The sequence below is a fragment of the Perna viridis genome, chromosome 8, assembly GCF_037379345.1.
Source record: "Perna viridis isolate PV_CMFRI_1.1 ecotype Kerala chromosome 8, ASM3737934v1, whole genome shotgun sequence".
NCBI lineage: Eukaryota > Metazoa > Mollusca > Bivalvia > Mytilida > Mytilidae > Perna > Perna viridis.
This window is the reverse complement of record NC_142452.1, coordinates 11,903,925-11,923,925: the sequence shown is the minus strand read 5'-3', so window position 1 is coordinate 11,923,925 and position 20,001 is coordinate 11,903,925. Positions and strand designations below refer to the sequence as shown.

Genomic DNA, 20,001 nt, shown 5'->3' with positions numbered 1-20,001 from the left:
CAATTTTTTAGTCGGGAAGTTCTTAAACAAGTATTTCTGTACTTTTATGAGGCTGACTTACATAGTTAATTATCCTAAAGAAGGACCATTGTTCGATCTCAATTTCCTCAGGTTTTGTACAGATGTACATAGTTTTCTTTTCCATTGTACCCCGGAAATGACATTTTATGAGCAACGGGTGTTTCTAGAAAAAAAAGAAACTTTCCTTACCATATACCTAGTCTATGCTCCCAGTTTTAGTTGATTACGGGTTCCTCATTTACGTTTGGTTCTTTGCACGTGTTACTTAATTAATTTAATTTCTTGGTTATGTGTGTCTGTTGTTCCTTTCTAGTCATTTTTTTTCTTCTGATTATGATATTCTTTGAATTACCATCCGAATCCTGGTTCCCATCTGAAGTATCTATTCCCCTATTTAACCGATTCTTATTAATTACACTGGCCTCAGTGTTGTCATATCCAATATAACTCCAGAGTTTAGTTGCAATTTGGATGTTCCAGTACAACCCAGTCAACCATGTTTTAATATTATCACAGAACATGTATACCGCTTTATGAGGATAGTGTGCGAAATTTGTGTATTATGTACATATTCCTATGAAAATCACCATGTATATTCGGTTTTAGATGCAACCTATTATTCAACAAAGTTCTAGTAATACAACGCATTCTATTTTATTTCCATCAAGCATTCATGTATTTTTTAACAATTTTCACAAACTTTCTTTTGACTGAAATTTCAAAATCGCAGAAAAAATTTAAGAAAAAGAGTATCGAAAAAAAATATTATAAAAAACTACAACCTAGGCCAACACATTCTGAACGATAGAGAACTCACATTTGCTCCTTGCGGTTACATTATAAAACCGGATTACTCGAAAATACCAAGATTGTGGCTGTAAAGAGCCCATAAAAGTAATGTTTTCACATAAAAATCTTGTTACGCTTTGAAATCTTTCTCAATTTTTTGTTCAGCTCTGATTTGCTTAAGTAAGTGATTTATATAAGGGAACAACACATTTCCCGACATTTTATAAAATTCACTTCGATAAAACTCAGTAATCAACATTGGTATATTTCATTGTTGCTGTGCATTTGCGATCAGTATACCTTCATACGTAGTTCAATACAAGTTCAAATATAGTTCATGGTCAGTTAGTAACTGTTTCGCCAAGTGGTAATGGGTGTAAATAATAGTCGGACATAATGTACTAAGGTTTTACTGTATTAACTGTTTTACCATGCAAGAAACAGCTTTTCTAAATTAAATAATAAACATGTCATGTGTGTTATTTTATGTAAAAAAAATAATTAAGCACACTTCTTTTTACATGTAACAATTATAGAACGATGTACGTCGCAATACAAAAAAGACGTCAAATTTTGCCGATTTCGACGTTACCAAAAATGACACCAACACCGTACGCTACGTCTGAGTAAACAGCGTCATAATCTGTGTTTAAAAATGAGGCTTTTTTTTGTTTTTTGTTTTTTGATTTCTAATTGTTGTTAGAATATTCCACAGAGTTGGACCAGAATAACTAAAAGATATTTTGTAGAGTTGATTTTTCGTTCTTGGAATAGATATGTTACCTTTGATTGTATTTCGTAATGAGTAAGAATTGTTATAACCGAGATCAAGTGCGTTGGATATTCGACGTTCGATATTCGACAAACAGTATTTTTTCCTGTTCGATATTCGTTTGACATTCGTTTCCGGTTTATATATTGAATATAAAATAGATTTGAATATCAAACTGAATATCAAACAGGAGTTTGGTCTGTTCGATATTCGTTTGACATTCGTTTCCGGTTTATATATTGAATATAGAATGGATTCGAATATCAAAATGAATATGTAACAGGATTTGTTTTTGAGACATCACAAGGTATAAACATGTAGTGACTTACACTAGATGCATGAATATCAATGGAATGAATATATGCGGTTTTGTTTACATTATTTATATAATTTACTAGCAAATACAAAAGATTCAGACCAATACCAATAAAACACGTATCTGAGATTTTAAAGATCGTAAGACACGGCTGTGAAAACCCCTGATTTTGCCATATTTCATTGGCTGGGTTCATAAAAATTACACTAAATTGTCAGATTTCTGCCTAAACCTTGTTCATAAAGTATGTTTTTGTTGATTTGATGTTTCTAGTGTATAGTTAGAGGAGAAAAACTGAAAGCTGTACAATATTTTCCACACTGGTCTATATTTCATAATAGCACCCTAGCAAAAGTGCAATTTCAATGGAAAATACGATAGAAACCATATTTTTGATTTAATTTCAGAAAATAGAGAATAAAGGGCCAAAATTTCATGTAGATTTACTGAATTCTTGAAAATAAACATCAAATAACCCCCAGCAAACACTAGCAAATAAAACTTCCGATACCCAGGCAACCCCCTTATTATATCAGTAAATGAGCTCACTTTGGATGAAAACTGCACTCATGTCAAGATGAACCTTTTTTGACTTCAAGGACAAAGTTTCATCATGATTATTTGAAAAATATATAAGTTAGAGCAAATTTAGTATCAGTGGTGCATTACATGACTCGCATGTCCAATGGTCGAAGGAAATAAGGCCCCTCTAAAATGTACCTTTTTTTTAAATGCAATATTTTTGTGATTTTTTACATTGGTTGCATCATATTATGTGTATTTGATGCAATAAAGTTCAGTTTACTCAAGTTCCAGCTGCTTTAAGGCCAAAAATTGGGTTTTTATACATGCGACCATGGTCAATCCACTTATAGACCATGTATAGGGGTACACATAGGAAAACTCATTTTATGATGCTGAAAATGACTTAAATTGATCAACTTCAAACATAAAGTGGTTTACACATATCAAATGTACATTGAAAACAATAAGACGTGGCTTCACCGTTAGGGAAATCACGTGAGTCTTCGAGATTTTTCCTGCATTTTTAGGGTCCGATTTTGATATTTGGATTACGAACCCTCTCCATGATCTGTCGCAGTTCAGCAGTTGGACCGGTTGGTCGGTCAGATCACTTTAAAAGCCACCTTGAGCATCAACAGTAGGACTTGCGGATGTATCGAGTTCCATTACTTGAGTGTCTGTGCTAAGATTGTTACATTTTTCTGTTGATTTAGCCTTTTCCAGTGTGTCAGACGACTTTTGTGCTTTTTGCATAGGGGGCGGCAACACTATTTCTGTGAGAGCGTTCTATTTATTAACATTAAAGTTTGAGTCTATCTCACTAAAGAGTTTACACATCACCTCATCAGTATTTTCATTAGGTGTTTCAGGTATACCTGAGACTCTAAGACTTCGACGTCTGTATTGCTCCAGGTCGTCAATTCTATCCCTGAGTCTAGACTTTTCCACTGTCAGTCCATGAATTTTATTTTTTATGGGTTGTAGTTTTGAGTCAATCATGTCGGATATAATAGGGTTGAGGTTAGTTAAAGGGCGATATTCAACTGCCGAAGCTATATTTTCAACATCAGAATCCAGCAGGTTATTGTTGCTGATGCGAAAGCATTACCATGTGTAAACTGCTCGGTGGACTCGACTGGAATATCTGCCATATCAGTTTTTGAACGCTTAATATCGAGTTTCAAAGGAGGGGTGGATTGACGTGTTCTCTCCTTGCGTTTAGAGTTCTGTCCTGGAGTTGACATTTATTACAGCAATATAAAATCAACAGGTCTACATATACAATTATCAAAGTACATGTACAAGTTCATAATATAGGACAATCGTCACTAACTGCTACACATAATAGTTTATTGTAGTATTCTAAAAGTCTACAATTCCGTAGATCACATTATTTGATAAGTCGCAGCAAACCTGCATTTTAAAAACTGTATTCACTCTGCTCTACTCCAAGTAAAGGGGTCTTTAAGGAATTTTACATGACGTTTTCGGAGAGAGGAAAAAATTACCTACCACCTCTGAGGATGAGTCTTATTTTTTTTATTGCTTTTTCCAATTGATTTTATATTTTGTATGTAGTCTTACTATGAGAAGTTACAGATTAAGTTTGACTTTGGTTACGGGTGATTGATTTTATGAAAGTTATGGCCCTTTGACTTAGAAAAGTTTTCCGCACTTTTTTCGTGGGGGAAATTGGAACGCAGTTCTTTTACTTGACTTCCTGTTTCCGAGAACTATTTTTATGTTCCTTAAATTGTAAATTAGCAGTGGGGTATCATTATGGAGCCATTGCTCACAGATTTCTTGTTGGATCAGTTTGTTTCAAGTATTCAAAATTCATTTGAATATATATTAAATATGTGTATATATGTATATACTGGTATTCTCAGGTAATAGTAAAGTTTGGAACGGTAAAGTTAATATTTTGCTGAAGACAGGCATTGTAAAGGTAAACCTTGAGAAAGATTGGGAAGATATGAGTTTTGAGGAAAAATCAGACCATTTTGATAAAGTGATGATGATTCCAGTTTTATATAATTTAGTGGCGTAAATACATCAAAGAATTCAAGAATTAAAGTAAAGTCACAGGTTATATCACAAGCTATTGTGAATGCATTTTATAATTCTAGCAAAAAAAATCTTTATCTAATCTGTTCCTGCCTTCATCTTTGGTAACTGAAAAAAACAATCCGAGTCATTCTTTACAATGGTGAGTTAGACAGTAATGAGTACTAAGATGCCTATTTGGGGAAAAGAAGGAGGCTCAGAATTGGATCTGATGACACTGAATAGGGTTTGATTAGCACTTAATTATTCCAACACCTTAGATAAAAGGCCAGAAGAGTATAAATATGTTTTGAAGAACACAAATACTTCAAGGTTTAAGAATCTTATAACTAAAGATGTATATACTGTTTATCAAAGGGTTTTACATCAACCTTTGAGTTTAGGGGGACGGAAGCCTTCTGACAGATCTGATGAAGAACATGAGAATATCAATGATGCTGATATAAGTGTTTTCAAGCAAAAATGTAAATAAGAACTAAACAGTGAAATCCACAAACTAAAGAAGAGATAGTTTGATCTAGCACCAAGGTCAAAAAGACCTATTTAATAATGTTTGCATGTAAGTCTGTCGCCTTATACACTTTGATTCCACTTTTGTCTTAAGTTCCTTAAAAAGAAATTTTGGAAATGCATACTTAGTCTATTATATCCATAGTTGAAAATCTATAAAAGTTCCAAGTTTTCATTTTCAAGCACTTTAATTTTCTCATAACAAAAGGGGGTTCCAATTTTTTTCTTAATATATGCCACTCAGAAAAGTATACACCAATTGAAATAATCGTTTAAATTTGTTTGATTTCAACTTCCATAAATCTGATATTTTTTTAATCTTAATGGAACACTTATCAATCTATCTTGTATCATTTATCTCTACTTATTTTTTTTTTCATTCAAGAATAATTACAATTTTGTTATGGGGTACATTTTCCTGACGTATGCATATGAGTTTAACATTTGAAGAAAATGTACGCTTAAATGATTTATCTAAAATATGAAATTGGCACAAGTGTATTTATCCCATGGAATGAAGGTGATGTGTCAAACATTGACTCTTTTGAGTCTTCAAAATTCAGGGTTTAACTGGTGGGAGTATGTGTGTCCCTATCAGGCATATTTTGCTTTAAAAATGTACACAGCTGGCATTTGCATGTACAAACATATTTATTACAAGCACAGTTCAGAAATAAATTCTCTCTTTAAATTTCAGTATCTTTATGCTAGAGTAAAGATTCAAAAATTTGTATGGTCTAAATATAACAGGCTGGTCTAAAATCATAAGTCATTATAAAGAGTCAATCATGACAGTTTTTACCATTTCATATGTAGCACTGTCTGCAGAGAGACACAAGTTTAAAGTTTCAGTCTATCTAAAATTCAAACACTGCCTATGGCAAAGGTGATTTATGGTGTAGAAAAACGACGGAACATACATTGCTTTTTGCTCTACATATGCTATATTTAATTTGACAGTAGTTCTTCCTGTATTAAGATCTGTACTTTTAAGAAAACCACACTCGAACCTCTCACTAAAATCAAACCAACTCAAGAGATATAACTCTTGCAATGTGCACAATCTATATATTTTTTTTTATTTCAAAAGTGCAAGAACCAAATGATAAACTAAGACTGGTTATGTGGTCTGTACCTATCTGTTTCTTAATTTGAAATAAAAATGAAATCGCCTGGTTTTTCACATGCACGAATTAACTCCTGTCTGATTCCTATAAAGACTAGTACTTAATAACCATAATGTCAGAAACTGTTTGGCAGATAAATGATAATGTTTTCATTATAAGTAGTAGGAAATAGTCTTACAATTAATCTAAAATGTGACATCAAAATGATGTTTGGGCTTTTGGCATCATTGACCGATTAAACTGTCAAACCAATTATAATCTCTGTTGGGAATATATTCCTACCATGAAATAATGAAAAAAGTTATTTGAGAAACAAAATACATATTTTTTTTTTTTTTGCAGTGAATTTCTGACTAAAAAAATGGTGTTCACTTATTTAGCCTTTAAATGCATTGACATCCCTTTTACCCATAAATCTGTGCTATCCTATTTTGGTCTCCCTACCAATGACGATGATAGTGATTTACCCTCTATGTACTGGATTTTTTAAACTCAAAAAGAATCCATACAAACAACGTTACATAGCGTGATCTGCAAAATGTACCACCAAACCTCTTTCAAAACTTTTAACTTCTATACTCACAGCTGTCAAAGAGTGTATGTAGTCCTACCACAACACTTGTTACTCCCGTAGTGGGATTAATTCAATATGGATCCCGAAAAATTCGAAAGATCTTTTGGAGACAATCAGTCTAAGACTATTATCAGGATATGATAGCATTAAACCTATGATTTTTCAACACTGTATACCTCTATTCCCCATACTCAGTTAAAATCGGGACTTAAAACATTATACATCGTTGTTTTAAAAACAAAATGGTACACCTAGATACAAATATATAGTTCTTGGTAGAGATTCCTCATACTTTGTAAGAAATAATGCTAAATCATCTTCCAAATATACAGAGGAGGTTGTTTACAAAATGCTGGAATTTCCAATCGACAACATATTTGTCCAGTGTGGAGGACGCGTTTTTCAACAACGGTCGGCATTCCAATGGGAACAAATTGTGATCCTCTACTTGCTGACCTATTCCTTCACTCCTATGGGGCTGACTTTATAGCTGATCTGATCCGAAAGAAAGAATATCGTTTACCTAGATCCTTGAATCTCAGTTTCCGCTACATCGATGACGTATCATCTTTAAACAATCCTAATTTCGGGGATTTGATACATCGCATCTACTCCAAAGAACTTGAGATAAAGGATACTACAGACACTGTGAAGTCAGCCTCATATCTTGACCTACACTTAGAAATCGATGGTAAAAGAAAACTATTGACCAAACTTTACGACAAACGTGATGACTTTTCATTCCGTATAGTCAACTTTCCTTTCATCTGTGGCAACATCTGCGCCATGAAAACCTGTCATGGTTTTCCTTTCCTCTTTCGTCTATCCCGGACTTGACTTTTTATGAGCAGATTGGCGGGTGTTTCTAGAAAAGCAGAAGACGCTTACCCTACCGGTGCACATGGTCCATGCTCCCAGTTTTTAGTGGAGTCCGAGTTCCTCATTCATGCTTTTGATACTTTGTATGTATGATTTTAGTTACTTTATGTTCTTTGTTGTGTATGTCTGTTTTCCATGTCTGGTCTTTGTCCCTGGATTACATTTTTTTATTACCGCTATAACCTTGGTTCCCTTTATTATTCTTTCTTTTAAATAACGAAAATATCAAAACTACGTCAATACTAATTTTTTTATAGACTTCTTTTGATATGTTTATAACACTCAAGTTCCTGTTATAAAAAATTCTGTTCGCTTTGGCAATGCCATGTATCGATAAGCTATTGGAATTCCCATGGGGACAATTGTGCATCATTTATTGCGGACCTCTTTCTGTATTGTTACGAATCGTAATTTGAGGCTAGAATAAATAAAGACCCTTCCAAACAACATTTGGTAGAAAAATCGTCTCCTTGTCGCCATCACATTGTGTCTACATATCAGTATTGGTTCAATTTGCTCGTATTTGATGTTCCGGATATTAACGAAAGAAATCATCTTTATATAACCGAGAAATTACTACGTCAAGGTTTTCGATATCACAAACTCGTAAAAACATTCCCAAAAATAATTCAACCGAAACAAGGAACTCATTCTCAAATACAGATGTACTTGTAAACAAGTGATACGTTCAAGAATCCCCCACAATATTTATTTATGCCAATTACCTTTACAAAACACGGAAAGCTCTATACTCCTCAATAAGTTTATTCGTAATAATATTGTTGTCAAATTGCTAAAAATAGCATTTTAGCACACCTGGTTCAAAGGGCCATGTGAGCTATTGCCATCCCTTGGCGTCCGTCGTCATTAGCATTTTATTCAAACATCCTCTCTTCTTCTCCTACACAAATGATTGTACCTTAGGATGTCTTGCACAATAATAGTGTTTTGATTTATGATCGGTCGAAAAACATGGTCGTCGTTACTAAAAATAGAACATAGCCGTCAGACAGATGTTTTCGTGTATTTCTCCAAATTCGTTAGGTTTATCCAAATTTCGACAGTAGGTAAGATGCAAATCGTGTAAATCTGAAAGGCCATGTTGGAGTTATTGCCCTTTTTCGTGATTGTGATTACGCCAAAGTACTTTAACCCCGCTGCATTTTTGTGCCTGTCCAAAGTCCGGAATCGATAGCGTCTGTATGTCTTATTTCGTTTTCACTTTCAGTTTACTTTTATGTTCCTGGTGTCTATAATGGCAACTGCCTTTCTGTATATGAGTATAATGTTGATTTGGGGCCAGCTGCAACCTGCCCAGTGGTGTGAGGGTTTCTTCGTCGTTCATCGAAGAAACATGAGTGGCCTTGAGCAGACAAATTTCATCCCGGTAGGGTTGTTGTCTCTTCGACATATTCACCAAATCCATTCTACTTATAAGCGATTATCAAATATGTATCTACACAATGTTATCTTTATTAGAAGATACACCAACTAAAGATGTCGCTGTTGCCCAATTTTATATTAATACATGTAATTCACTGAGCATTTCAGATGAAAAGGAACATTACGACAGATGCAAAGTTATGACAATATCTCGCATGGACCTTTAGTCAAATGTGGCTGAAAGAAGGTTGTTATGCTCCGGATCTATACATTTTTTTTTCTGTAAATCATTAAAACTTCTCAGACCTTTGAAATATAGTTTTGCTTCATCAACTTGAGGACAAAACGTTATTTCCATGCTCAATATTTAAATAGCAGTCTTTCTTACTATCAGATAGAAGGTGATTCATGTAAGTCAAAAACCCACCGAATTTATTTTTTTTTAGTTAGTGACCACATAACCAGTCTTAGTTTTCATTTACTTGCTGCTTTTTGGGGTTAAAAATTATATAGATTATACATCAAAATGGCACTTTGCATGAGTTATCGTTCTTGATTTTGATTCATTTGGTCGATTTTAGTGCATGATTTATTAAACTGTGCGGATCGGAATATAGAAATGATTATCATTATTTGAAAGTATAGCATAGGTACATTGAAAAGGTATCGTTTGTTTGGTGTTTTTTTTTTTTTTTTTCATCACCACGAATCACTTAACCATTGGCAATGATCATGGTCAATTGTTCCAAGCCTATTTCTTCTTTATTGCTGGCATCGTCCAAAATGATATCCATAGTCCGTCCATTTGCTCATTTGATTTAATTGAGTTGGTATGTCGTACGTTACAATTGATTTAACTTTCTTTAAATCGTGTCAATGTGGCCAAGCATACAATTAGTCATCTGGATTTTCCGCACAAAATTATATTGTTGACAAAGAAATTTTCACAAATGCACTTTTAGCTTTAACAAGGTTCAAATATTGTCAAGGTCGCAAAAATATAAAATTGTTAATGGGCTAATCGTCCAAAATTTTGTTTTACTCATTGAATAAATGGTAATCTGCATCACAGTTCAAGTTACTTTTTCAGAAGATTTTAAAAAATCACAAATTAAAACTTTCTTTAATAGTTAAAAATAAATAAAACCGTCTGAATACTATCATTCCCCGTATTTTCCAAATAAAGCACACATTGAATAAACTCTGTAAGGATTTTTTGATATGTTCATGGTGTTGATAAAGCTGTAAATAATATTGTTGTTATTGTACATGAAAGTTATATTGAAATTCTACAAAAAGAGATTAAGAAATTCACCGACATTCCAACTGATTAAATTTTCAGAATGTGAAATTATGAACATACACAAACTCTTCGCTACCTCTATAAAGCTGAGCCTAGGAGCATGACAGTTATTTCCATGTACTAGCTTCCCAAACTTCACAAATCACCTTAAAAATATAGATTGATGTCTTCTTCAAGCCATTGCTCAACAACCAGAATTTTTTTTACTTACTAGTGCGCTCGATACCATAACAAGTCTAATTAATATTTTTTGTATATATATTTGCAGAACTTTCTTTGAATAGAGTAAATACTGATAATAAAAAATGTTCCTTTCTTGGTCTTAGTATTCATACCAATAATTATGAACTCAATACTAAAACTTACGGTGAAAGGGATTATTTGTTTCATTTCCTATTGTAAACTATTCGTTTTCAGATGGTGAAATCCCTTTGCCACCATCATAAATCACAATTGGTTCGATTTGCTCATATTTGTAACAATGTTTCGGATTTTAATAAAAGAAATAAAAAATTACATCAAGTTTTTGATATCACAAACTGGTAAAAACATTCACAAAAATGATTCAACCGATACCATGAACTCATTCTCAAATGCAGAATTACTGGTAAACGATTAATGCATGCGGGTATCTCCCACCCTATATTTTATGGCAAATACAAATATTAAATTCTTCATAGAAGCCAGGTAAGCTCAATATTTACCTAACATGGTGACTAAACCGCTGAATAGCTTTATTCGTAAGAGATATAGTAATGATATTGTTGTCAAATCGTTAAAGATAGCATTTGTTTTAATCATTAAAGGTATTAAGATTGATTAGCTCTTTGGGTCTTTACATAGAACCTAACACAATATATAAAAAAACATTTTCGGGATGACACGGGTTGTGTCCTTGATGCACCGTGGTTCTCAACCCTTTATTGGATGAATTAGGATTGATTTTACATATGGTGAGGGCATACCTCTTTGTAGGTTTAAATTGGTCAGGAGCTGGAATGTCAGTCAACTGCTAGTAGTCCTTTGTTCGTGGATTTGTGTAACGAAAAATTAATTTCTTTTTTTCTGTTTTAACAAGGAACTCAGACCTTTTTGAACTGATTTTAAGATATTTTTCTGTATGGTTTCGTTTACTTTTTTGTCGCTGGATTATATGAGGACAACTATTTTTTGTTGACCTGTGTATAATTATGTTTTGGGGCCAGCTGCAGCCTGCCCAAAGGTGTAAGGGTTTCATCGTCATTCATTGAAGACCCATATGTGGCCTTGAGCTGACTTTTTCATCACTGTGGAGTGGTTGTCGCTTTGATATACTCATCATATGCATTCTCTTTATATCATCTAAGTAAAACACATAAAAAAACATTTTCTTTCTAAGGTATCAATAGTTTGATTTATTTTTTAAAGTAGTATTGAAATTTGTTTTTATATTGTATGGTGTATTATCAAATTGACTGACACCAATATCTGTTAAAATATGGTCACATGTCTGAACTGTTGTGTTGTAATAAGTGTTGTGTGTACACTTATTGTTTATATAATTTTATTGGCTCCTACACAATGATAAAAAATGATTCTGGACCATACACATACAGATATTATATGTATAACAGTTTCAATTACAATATATTGAGACTTTTCATGGCATATATTATTTTTTTGTTTTAAATAGTTAGGCTTGAATTTTGAAGACATTTTAAGTTTGTTCAAACGGTTGTTGTTTAGAACTAAATCTTTTTATGAGATTTATAACAATCGCAATTAAGTAGACAATGTATTTCTTTTTCTATAGTCGGCATCATAGATCTATTTGTTAAATTTATCAATTTATCAATGTAAGTTGGTCTTATACCTATTTTGTAGACTCCCCTGAAGAATATTATTTCATTATTTTTTCCAGTATTTGAATCTTGTTCTTGTAAATACGGGTCATTAGTTCTTTGTTTTATTTGTAACAATTTTGCATTAAGCATTATACATTGATTATTGGCAAGATGTATGTTGCTACAACATGGTGCTGATACATGTATATTTGGTTCCGACCCATTTAAGATTTCATATAAATCAAGGATTCCGGTCAAATTAAATGATTACCATTTGCAAATGGTATGGGGTAAATACGTAACTTATTAAAAACACATTTAACATTGTATGTTATAACCAACTGATACGTTCTAACGCATACGGCGATGTGCTGTCTTTTTTGTGTTTTCCGAAAAATGGCTCATCAAAATTAAAACACATTACTATAATTGATTATTTTGTAATAGTTACAGCTTTGCTGATTTTAAAAAAAGCAACAAAATTCTTGTTCACAATCCATATTTTTACTCACGTTCAAGCTGTCGTTATAGATCACGACCATTTCTTTATGTGTACGTATGTATGATGTTATGTAATTTAAATTATGTAGTGAAGAAGGAGTTTTAGGTCTAATTACTTGTGCTTAATAAAATTTCCGCTTCTGCATTTGGAGGGGGTAATGTGATGTCTTTGTAAGTACGGAGGATTAATAACTTCTTTAATTTTTTTCATTGTAAGTTAGTATGGAGGATTAACAAGTTTTTAATTCACTCAATGACACATGACCTATATATTGAATCAAAGCCGCGCCCAAACTACAAATGAAGTTTTTTAACCATGTATGGGTCAAAATCCGCACCCAAGTTATATCATAAGATACACCCAGTGACCACAGAATAAAGGTAAAACCACATATCGCTCTATGTACCCATTCAACTCGCAGACTTACTACCAATACAACTCGTAGTAATTTTTGCTAAATTTAAAATTTAGTCACTTATTCAAGTGTGAAAACTAATCTATTTGATTTCCTTAAAGGTCATGTTCATTGTGTAAAGACAAATTTTGGACTTCCCATCCTTAAGTAGGACACATCCAAACTATACACGAGTTCGTTTTAAAATGATTAAACCGTCCACAAAAAGATATGTCGAAAACATGTATATTTTAGTCATCCGCATTCGTGGTAGTTCGCATGAATTAAGTATGCAAAAACGTTAGTCTTCTTTTGTACTTTTATGTGATACGAATTAAGTTGCTAGTTTTGAACCCAGAAATTCTGAACGGGAGATGCCCACTCAGACTGGCCTAAGGGAACACTTAAATAATTAGTTATTTTACCATAAAAAAACTAAAATTTTCGAGCTTAATTGGGTGGGCTCCCCCTTTAGATCCGGCTTTGGTTATATGACCATAATATTTTATATAGACATGTAAGAACCATCAGGCATTGAGACAACAGATATGACCACTGCCACCACCGATCCTGGAGAAGCTATATGGGACAGTGGATGTCTTAGAGAAAACCGCCGGATTATAAAGGAAGCATAAATCCATGTTTGAAGGCAAACAAAAAGAAGAAGATACAATATCTGTCAGAAATGATCAAGACAAATTCTGATTTTGTAACTTACATAAAATAAATTGACAATAAAGTTTAGAATTTAAACATTTTAAACAGTTAATTTGAACATCATTTGGACCATAATATTAGGAAGAGAGAGATAACACGAGGACAGTATTGAGTCAACTTTCCCACTTCTGTGTTTGTTTTTTACATTATAATAGGTGAAATGAAAATTGAACGTTAATGAATACGGATCTAAAGTAAGATTTCCCGGTATGGAGATTCTCGAGAGAAAATAGGAGGGAAAGATCGTTATGTACTGTTCCTACATTCTAAATATGGTTAGAAATTATATCACATAACACGTGCAAAATGGCACGTCCGATAGACACCTGCCAATTTGAATGGTTTCAAGTCAGCGCAACAATGCATATACATGTGCCTATGAAGCGAAGTATTTAATCTATTATCTTCATATTGATAGTGTGATCAATGGGTCAAAATTATATTTTTGAACAGAAACACTGCAAAGACGGAACAAACAAAAACCGTGTGATGTGGTAATCGGTGTTTCAATTTACTATTGTAATGTCCACATCAAAATGTCAAAATTTGTTAAATACCCGCCAATAACCTAGTAGAATCGATAAATAAACCGCACATGACGACATGGGACATATCCCCACCATATAATCCTCATAACGCTCATTTTCTACACGTTTACAACCAAATTGCTCGATACCGCAAGAAAGATTTTTATGGTACAGGGTTATTGAAAAATTGAGTTTGGGAGGGGTCGAGGTCACATTATTTTCCACAGATACAACAGATGTGGATATAACTATGTAATTATCGACGAAAGGTATTTAGCCTTAGAAAATATATCTCTTTAAGTACAAAAATATGACTTGTCCACTCCGATGATTCATTTCAAATTAATTCAGAAAAGCGTATTTAAGCAGGAATTTAGAATATCTCTACCAACTGAATTAAACGAAAAATTATTTGAACTTGCAATTGCTAGAAAAGGGGTTTCTTTCGGGAGGGGATTCTAGGCGCCAATAATAGAACGTGTTAGCAGCACAATCCAGATCGACGCTTTAAGTTGTTACTTTCGAGCCACACAATTTCAGAAGCGCGGACATTTTTGAAGATTTTTCGCAGATATCTCAATTATTCGTTTAAGTCCCTGATAATTGCATTACAATGTAATTATATCTTACCTTATATGACATGACACTGGAATTTGAAAGGAAATACCAGAGATAACTTTTGTCTCCGATATCTCAGTTAATCTTTACCATTGTTATTGTTCGTTGGATTTTAATTAAACTAGGTCGGATAGTTTACAAAACATCTGTTGGAATTTGTAAGTATAACCCCATAAGAACCGAAGAAAGTTGCACGGACATGTAGGGTGTACTAAATTCTTTTTAAATGTTAGATCGGCTGTTTTGTTAATTAGTTACTTTATAACAACAAGGGCATCAGACGAATTTGTTTATAACCCTGCTGCAAATTTGTTTAGCTTTTTTTCCTCTGTCAATCTTACTTAAGTAAAAGTATATAGAGGCATTTAAACATGTGAAATTAAATCGTTTAACGAGAAAATGCCGAAACAACCTATGAAAAAGGGAACGGTATACTACTGAAATAAACTTCGAACAAATTTGTTCAAATCCGAATAACAGAGAGAAAAAATGTATTTTTTTAATTAAATGATCTCGTTTTATATACATGTATATGCATCTTGGTCTCGACCTTACTTTTAGCACGGGGAATAAAGAGTTCAAAATATAACGAACGTGTTTATTTTGATACGCATCATCTTTTCATCAAACCCAAGCACAGTGACCATTTACTACAAGTTAAACGAAAATGTTTGAACACACAGGGTTGCCCTTAGTAATATAAATAAATACAGGTCATCAAAACCTCAATACACGTCAAAATTCCACCTAATCTAATATAATGGTTATATAACTGTTTGCTTAGACCAGCTACTCCACTGCTCACAAGACCGATAGCCCTACTCTTCAGTACAATAGCCTAATTATAGATCGATTTAAGGGGGGACATGTGACAACAATCATAGGTCATTGGGTTTAAAAGGCGGCTCATCATAAATAATGTATCGTATTATCATAACAAACAGATTTAAATTGGGTTTAAATCGGGAAATCCTAACCGCTATATATATATTTAAACCTTCGATGCTCATTCTCTTCATTGTTCGCCCGGACTCTAATAAGTTAACATCTTGATAGAATTATTTGAAGTAAGTTAGCTTTCTTTTATTTGGTAAATAACTATTCTAATTAAGACTCCTAATTCGTAATTGTTTATATATTTAAATAAAAATTATATATTTCTACAGTAAGAGAGAATCAATATTGAATGACGTTTACACGGGTTATGGTTGGGGTGAATACTGTGACTTGTGATGGAATTAACTATGTTAAAAAATATATTTTGTATTTTCAGAATGCCTACGATAGAACGATTTTCCCCGTTTGTAAAATTCACGAAGTGGAGAAAATCAAGAAGAAACAAAGAAAATCAGCGACCTCGGAGTATCGTAACTGATGTGATAAGGAACGTCGGTCTTGATTCTACCTATTACTCGTTTGAAGATGACCTTAATAATGGAGGCCCAATAATCGTGCCAGAGAAACCACCAAAATTACCAAAATCAAGAAGTAAAAACTCAGTGCTGTCATTAATGTGTGGATTGAGCAGTACAGAGCTCGACTCTGGTGATAAACGCCGGCAACAGAAATATCCTGAAGTACATTCGAACAGCACTGTAAAACCTCACTATTCTGAAACAAACGACGTAGATGTACCAAAGCCGAAAACTGCGAAAGAAAGCTCTGCAGATAAAAGGAAATCTTGGATGTCATTTATGTGTGGCGTTGATAATTTGGATTTTGACATTCAAAAGGAATCCTCAGCGCCGTTTACAAAAACTTCACCCGTCGAGGAACACAGAAAATCTTGGATGTCGCTTGTGTGTGGGGTCGGTAAAGTAAAGCCTGCCGATATGCCGATCCGTTATAGGGATTCTGGAATTTCATTGCTTTCAGAAGAAAACTATAGTCCAATGAGTCGCCAGATGAAAACCAAAAGCCGATCATGTGGAGATATCCTAGATAATTTTCGGGAGGCAGATGAAAGTAAAGACAGTGCTATCGGAGAATCTTTTGACTGCGGTTCACCGTCTATGAACAATTTGTTCAGAACTACAAGTATTCAAGAAAGTGCATTCAAGATAACACATAGACGGCGTAAGAATCTCAAACGAAGACGCGGTAATGAATGCTTCTCCTTTTGTAGTGAGCGTGATCTTCCCGCCATTCTGAAAAGCTGCAAGAGTGAAGGTGACTTGCTGAATATAGACTCTGTTGGGAACAAAGATGTGAGATTTTCTGGAAATTTTGAAGATTTTAAAGAAAGATCAGTTTCATCAGCAGACGTTAATCGTTTTGCCAGTAGACAACTGAAACCTTGGCAAATACGTCGACAAACAAGGGATCAGAAAAACAAACTCAAACGGGAATCTAGAAATCTCGAACTTATGCTGAGCAAAGAATTCGAGTTTGAAGAAAGACTTATAGAGTAGATTACTGATCATGAATTGACAATTACCAAGTAAAACCTCATGACATTTTTGTACCGAAATACTCTTTTATGTACAGTTGTAAATAAATGTAGTGCAATATACATAAATTGATTGTGCTATTCCATTTGCCAACTTCTCGTTCTTTTAATGGGACTTGTTCTGCATGAACTGTCTCCTCTAACGACATAAACAAGTGTACTTCGGCGCTGACGACTATATCCAAATGATTTGTCATGAGAGAGTAGGTGACTTAGTTTTCCTTTCTAAAATCATTTAGAGCAAAGAGAAATTGAAAGAATACGTTTTAATGTAATGTTTCGCTGCCTATTCTAGACGTGAATTGTTCCGCTTTTTTTTTGCATTAAGTGTGCTAACAGATAGTTAAATGATAGACAAAATGTTCTTAAATAAGATGCACACACACACACACACACACACACAGTTAAAGTCTCAGTCATTGTTGATATACCGGTAAGGACATCAATTTTACTAAAAGGCGAAACAATTAGTCAATGTCATGTATTGCAATTCATACATGGATCATCAGGACATTAGTGAACTTATATAGAATTTTAAAACTTTAGTCCTTCGTGAAGCTACTGGGCCCGGTTTCATAAAAAATCCTTCAAACCCTTCCTGAACTCAGATTTTGAACAATTACATCAATTGAATTTGAATATTTGAGGCTAAACTCAAGGCTTTGAAGAAACTTTCAATTGAAGATTTTATGAAATATTTGCTAGATTTGCTAAACCAGAGGAAAATTTTATACATAAAAAACGATTATCTTCAATTTAATAATTTTTGCTCATACGAAAAGTGAAAAGATGAAGTTCGCATTTTAACAAATAAGAAAATAAAATCAGAGGGGGAGATTTTGGTAAGGGGGCAACAAAAGGGTGTTAAAGACTATATATCGGTAAATATTTGCCAATAAAATGCACGAAGTTAAACAAATTTTCAAACAAAAGGAGTAGGGCTGGGGGTTTCTACCGCCAACAAATACCGGAACCGCTAATGCTCTGACTCCTTTAAAGATTTTCAAAGGCACAACTCAACTTAAATCATAAATATGAATGATTACCGAAAATGGACACTTAAATGCAAAAATCATACTTGAGTCAAACGTTACTGACGGACATCCATCGGCTAACCTTGTATATACAAATGATGAGCTCTTTAAAGCTACACAAAGATATGCCCACGACAGTGTGACATGATGCTGCAGATAAGTTGAAGGCAGCAAACAGAAGATGGTCCAAGAAAGACACAAGTGTGAACACGTTGTACTGGTCTGTAAGTCATTAGGTGTATCTGGACTAATCTAAGATATTGTATTTAAGTATCTACTTATTTACTAAGTATAGTTGTCAGGCAATATCTGTTTGTCGGACTTAACTATAAGGACGGAAAATATAAATTGGTGGATCTCAATCTTGTTTGTGAAAAAAGTTTCCTAACATTTTGATAAGTTTTAAAATTATAAGATATAATACTCCACAGCTGTGAAGGTTTTAAGTTACCATGAAGACCAAAGCAACACCTGCAGCTAAAAAAAATAATCAAAACAATCACAACACTGTTAATCATAATGCAATGTTTTGACTTATGGTACATTATTTTTAGAAAGAATATCAGAAATATGTCAAACATAGTCGTAAATGATAAGTGGTAACAGGAAAACATGTCAGAATAAACAGCTCCACTTGGGGCAACTAAATAAATTTGCAGAGGTAGAACCATGAACAGTTGGGGCTAGTATCACACAACTTTAAAGCTGCGTTAGCTGCCAAATTTGTTCAGTTTTGATTCTACTGAATTTTGCTGATTCAATGGAATAAATCTGTAGTAATGCAACTGAAGCCATAAATGTTAATAATTCCCACAGAATATTGTGAAAACAAAGTTATTTTTTAATCATAAAGGATCGATATCTCTGGTCTAATTATTTTTCGCCACTACTTCCGAAGATTGCCGACAGGACATATATCTGGGTTAAAAATACTTAAACCTTGGTAAGAAAAATAACAATAACAGATACACAGGTGAGCACGTGTCTTGTTTTCATTTCATTACATCTGTTTCTTGAATGTTTTCGAATAAATAGACCCTTTTGTGGTAAGCTGGTGAGCATGCTCATCAACTTCCCCAAAGTTAGCACAAAAGGGTCTATAATGACCATATTTGAGCCACATTATATCACAATACGTAAATTTCAAAAGGATCCTCGCGTTATATTCGAACTTTTTTCTGTTACGGCCCGAGTTCATCGGTCTTTCTTACCGTTGAATAACCACTTTCGCTTTACAATCAGATTTATTACTAAAAAATGTATTTAATGCATTTTTATTAGTGAATATCAAATGAAATTATACAGGAAAAGTACAATTTAGTAGAAATAATGCAAAGTTAAGGTATGTTTCACTGAAACAAAAAAATTACGAAAATGACAGCTAATGCAGCTTTAAGCTTGGTACAGCTCTATATTTTTGGTGATAAATATTTGACACAGCATATGTTTCTGACAGTGGTAAAAGAACATAAAATTTGAAATTGGTCATAAATTAATTTTCCACCTTTTGGACCTCAGTGTGAACCAATTCAATAAAGGCAAAAGAAATTTCAGTGCACGGTTAGAGTCAATTGAAAAAATATGAGGATTTAATATTTTCTCAATGAAATCAAAGTTTTAATTTGACCGGTTTTTATCCAACCTGGAAAAGGAACCCAGAGACAAAATTTC

General features: G+C 33.5%; 1 protein-coding gene and 1 pseudogene across 1 annotated transcript; both read left to right on the top strand.

The window, feature by feature from the left end:
• The first annotated feature begins 4,290 nt into the window (after window positions 1-4,290).
• LOC148609350 (uncharacterized) lies at window positions 4,291-4,962 on the top strand (annotated as a pseudogene).
• A 10,807-nt stretch (window positions 4,963-15,769) lies between these two features.
• Window positions 15,770-17,365, top strand: LOC148609349 (uncharacterized). The gene is made up of 2 exons (XM_088542034.1): window positions 15,770-15,914; window positions 16,121-17,365. Exon 2 carries the CDS (start codon window positions 16,122-16,124, stop codon window positions 17,256-17,258), a length of 1,137 nt encoding a protein of 378 aa, XP_088398160.1. The 5' UTR covers window positions 15,770-15,914; window position 16,121; the 3' UTR covers window positions 17,259-17,365.
• Window positions 17,366-20,001: the final 2,636 nt, after the last annotated feature.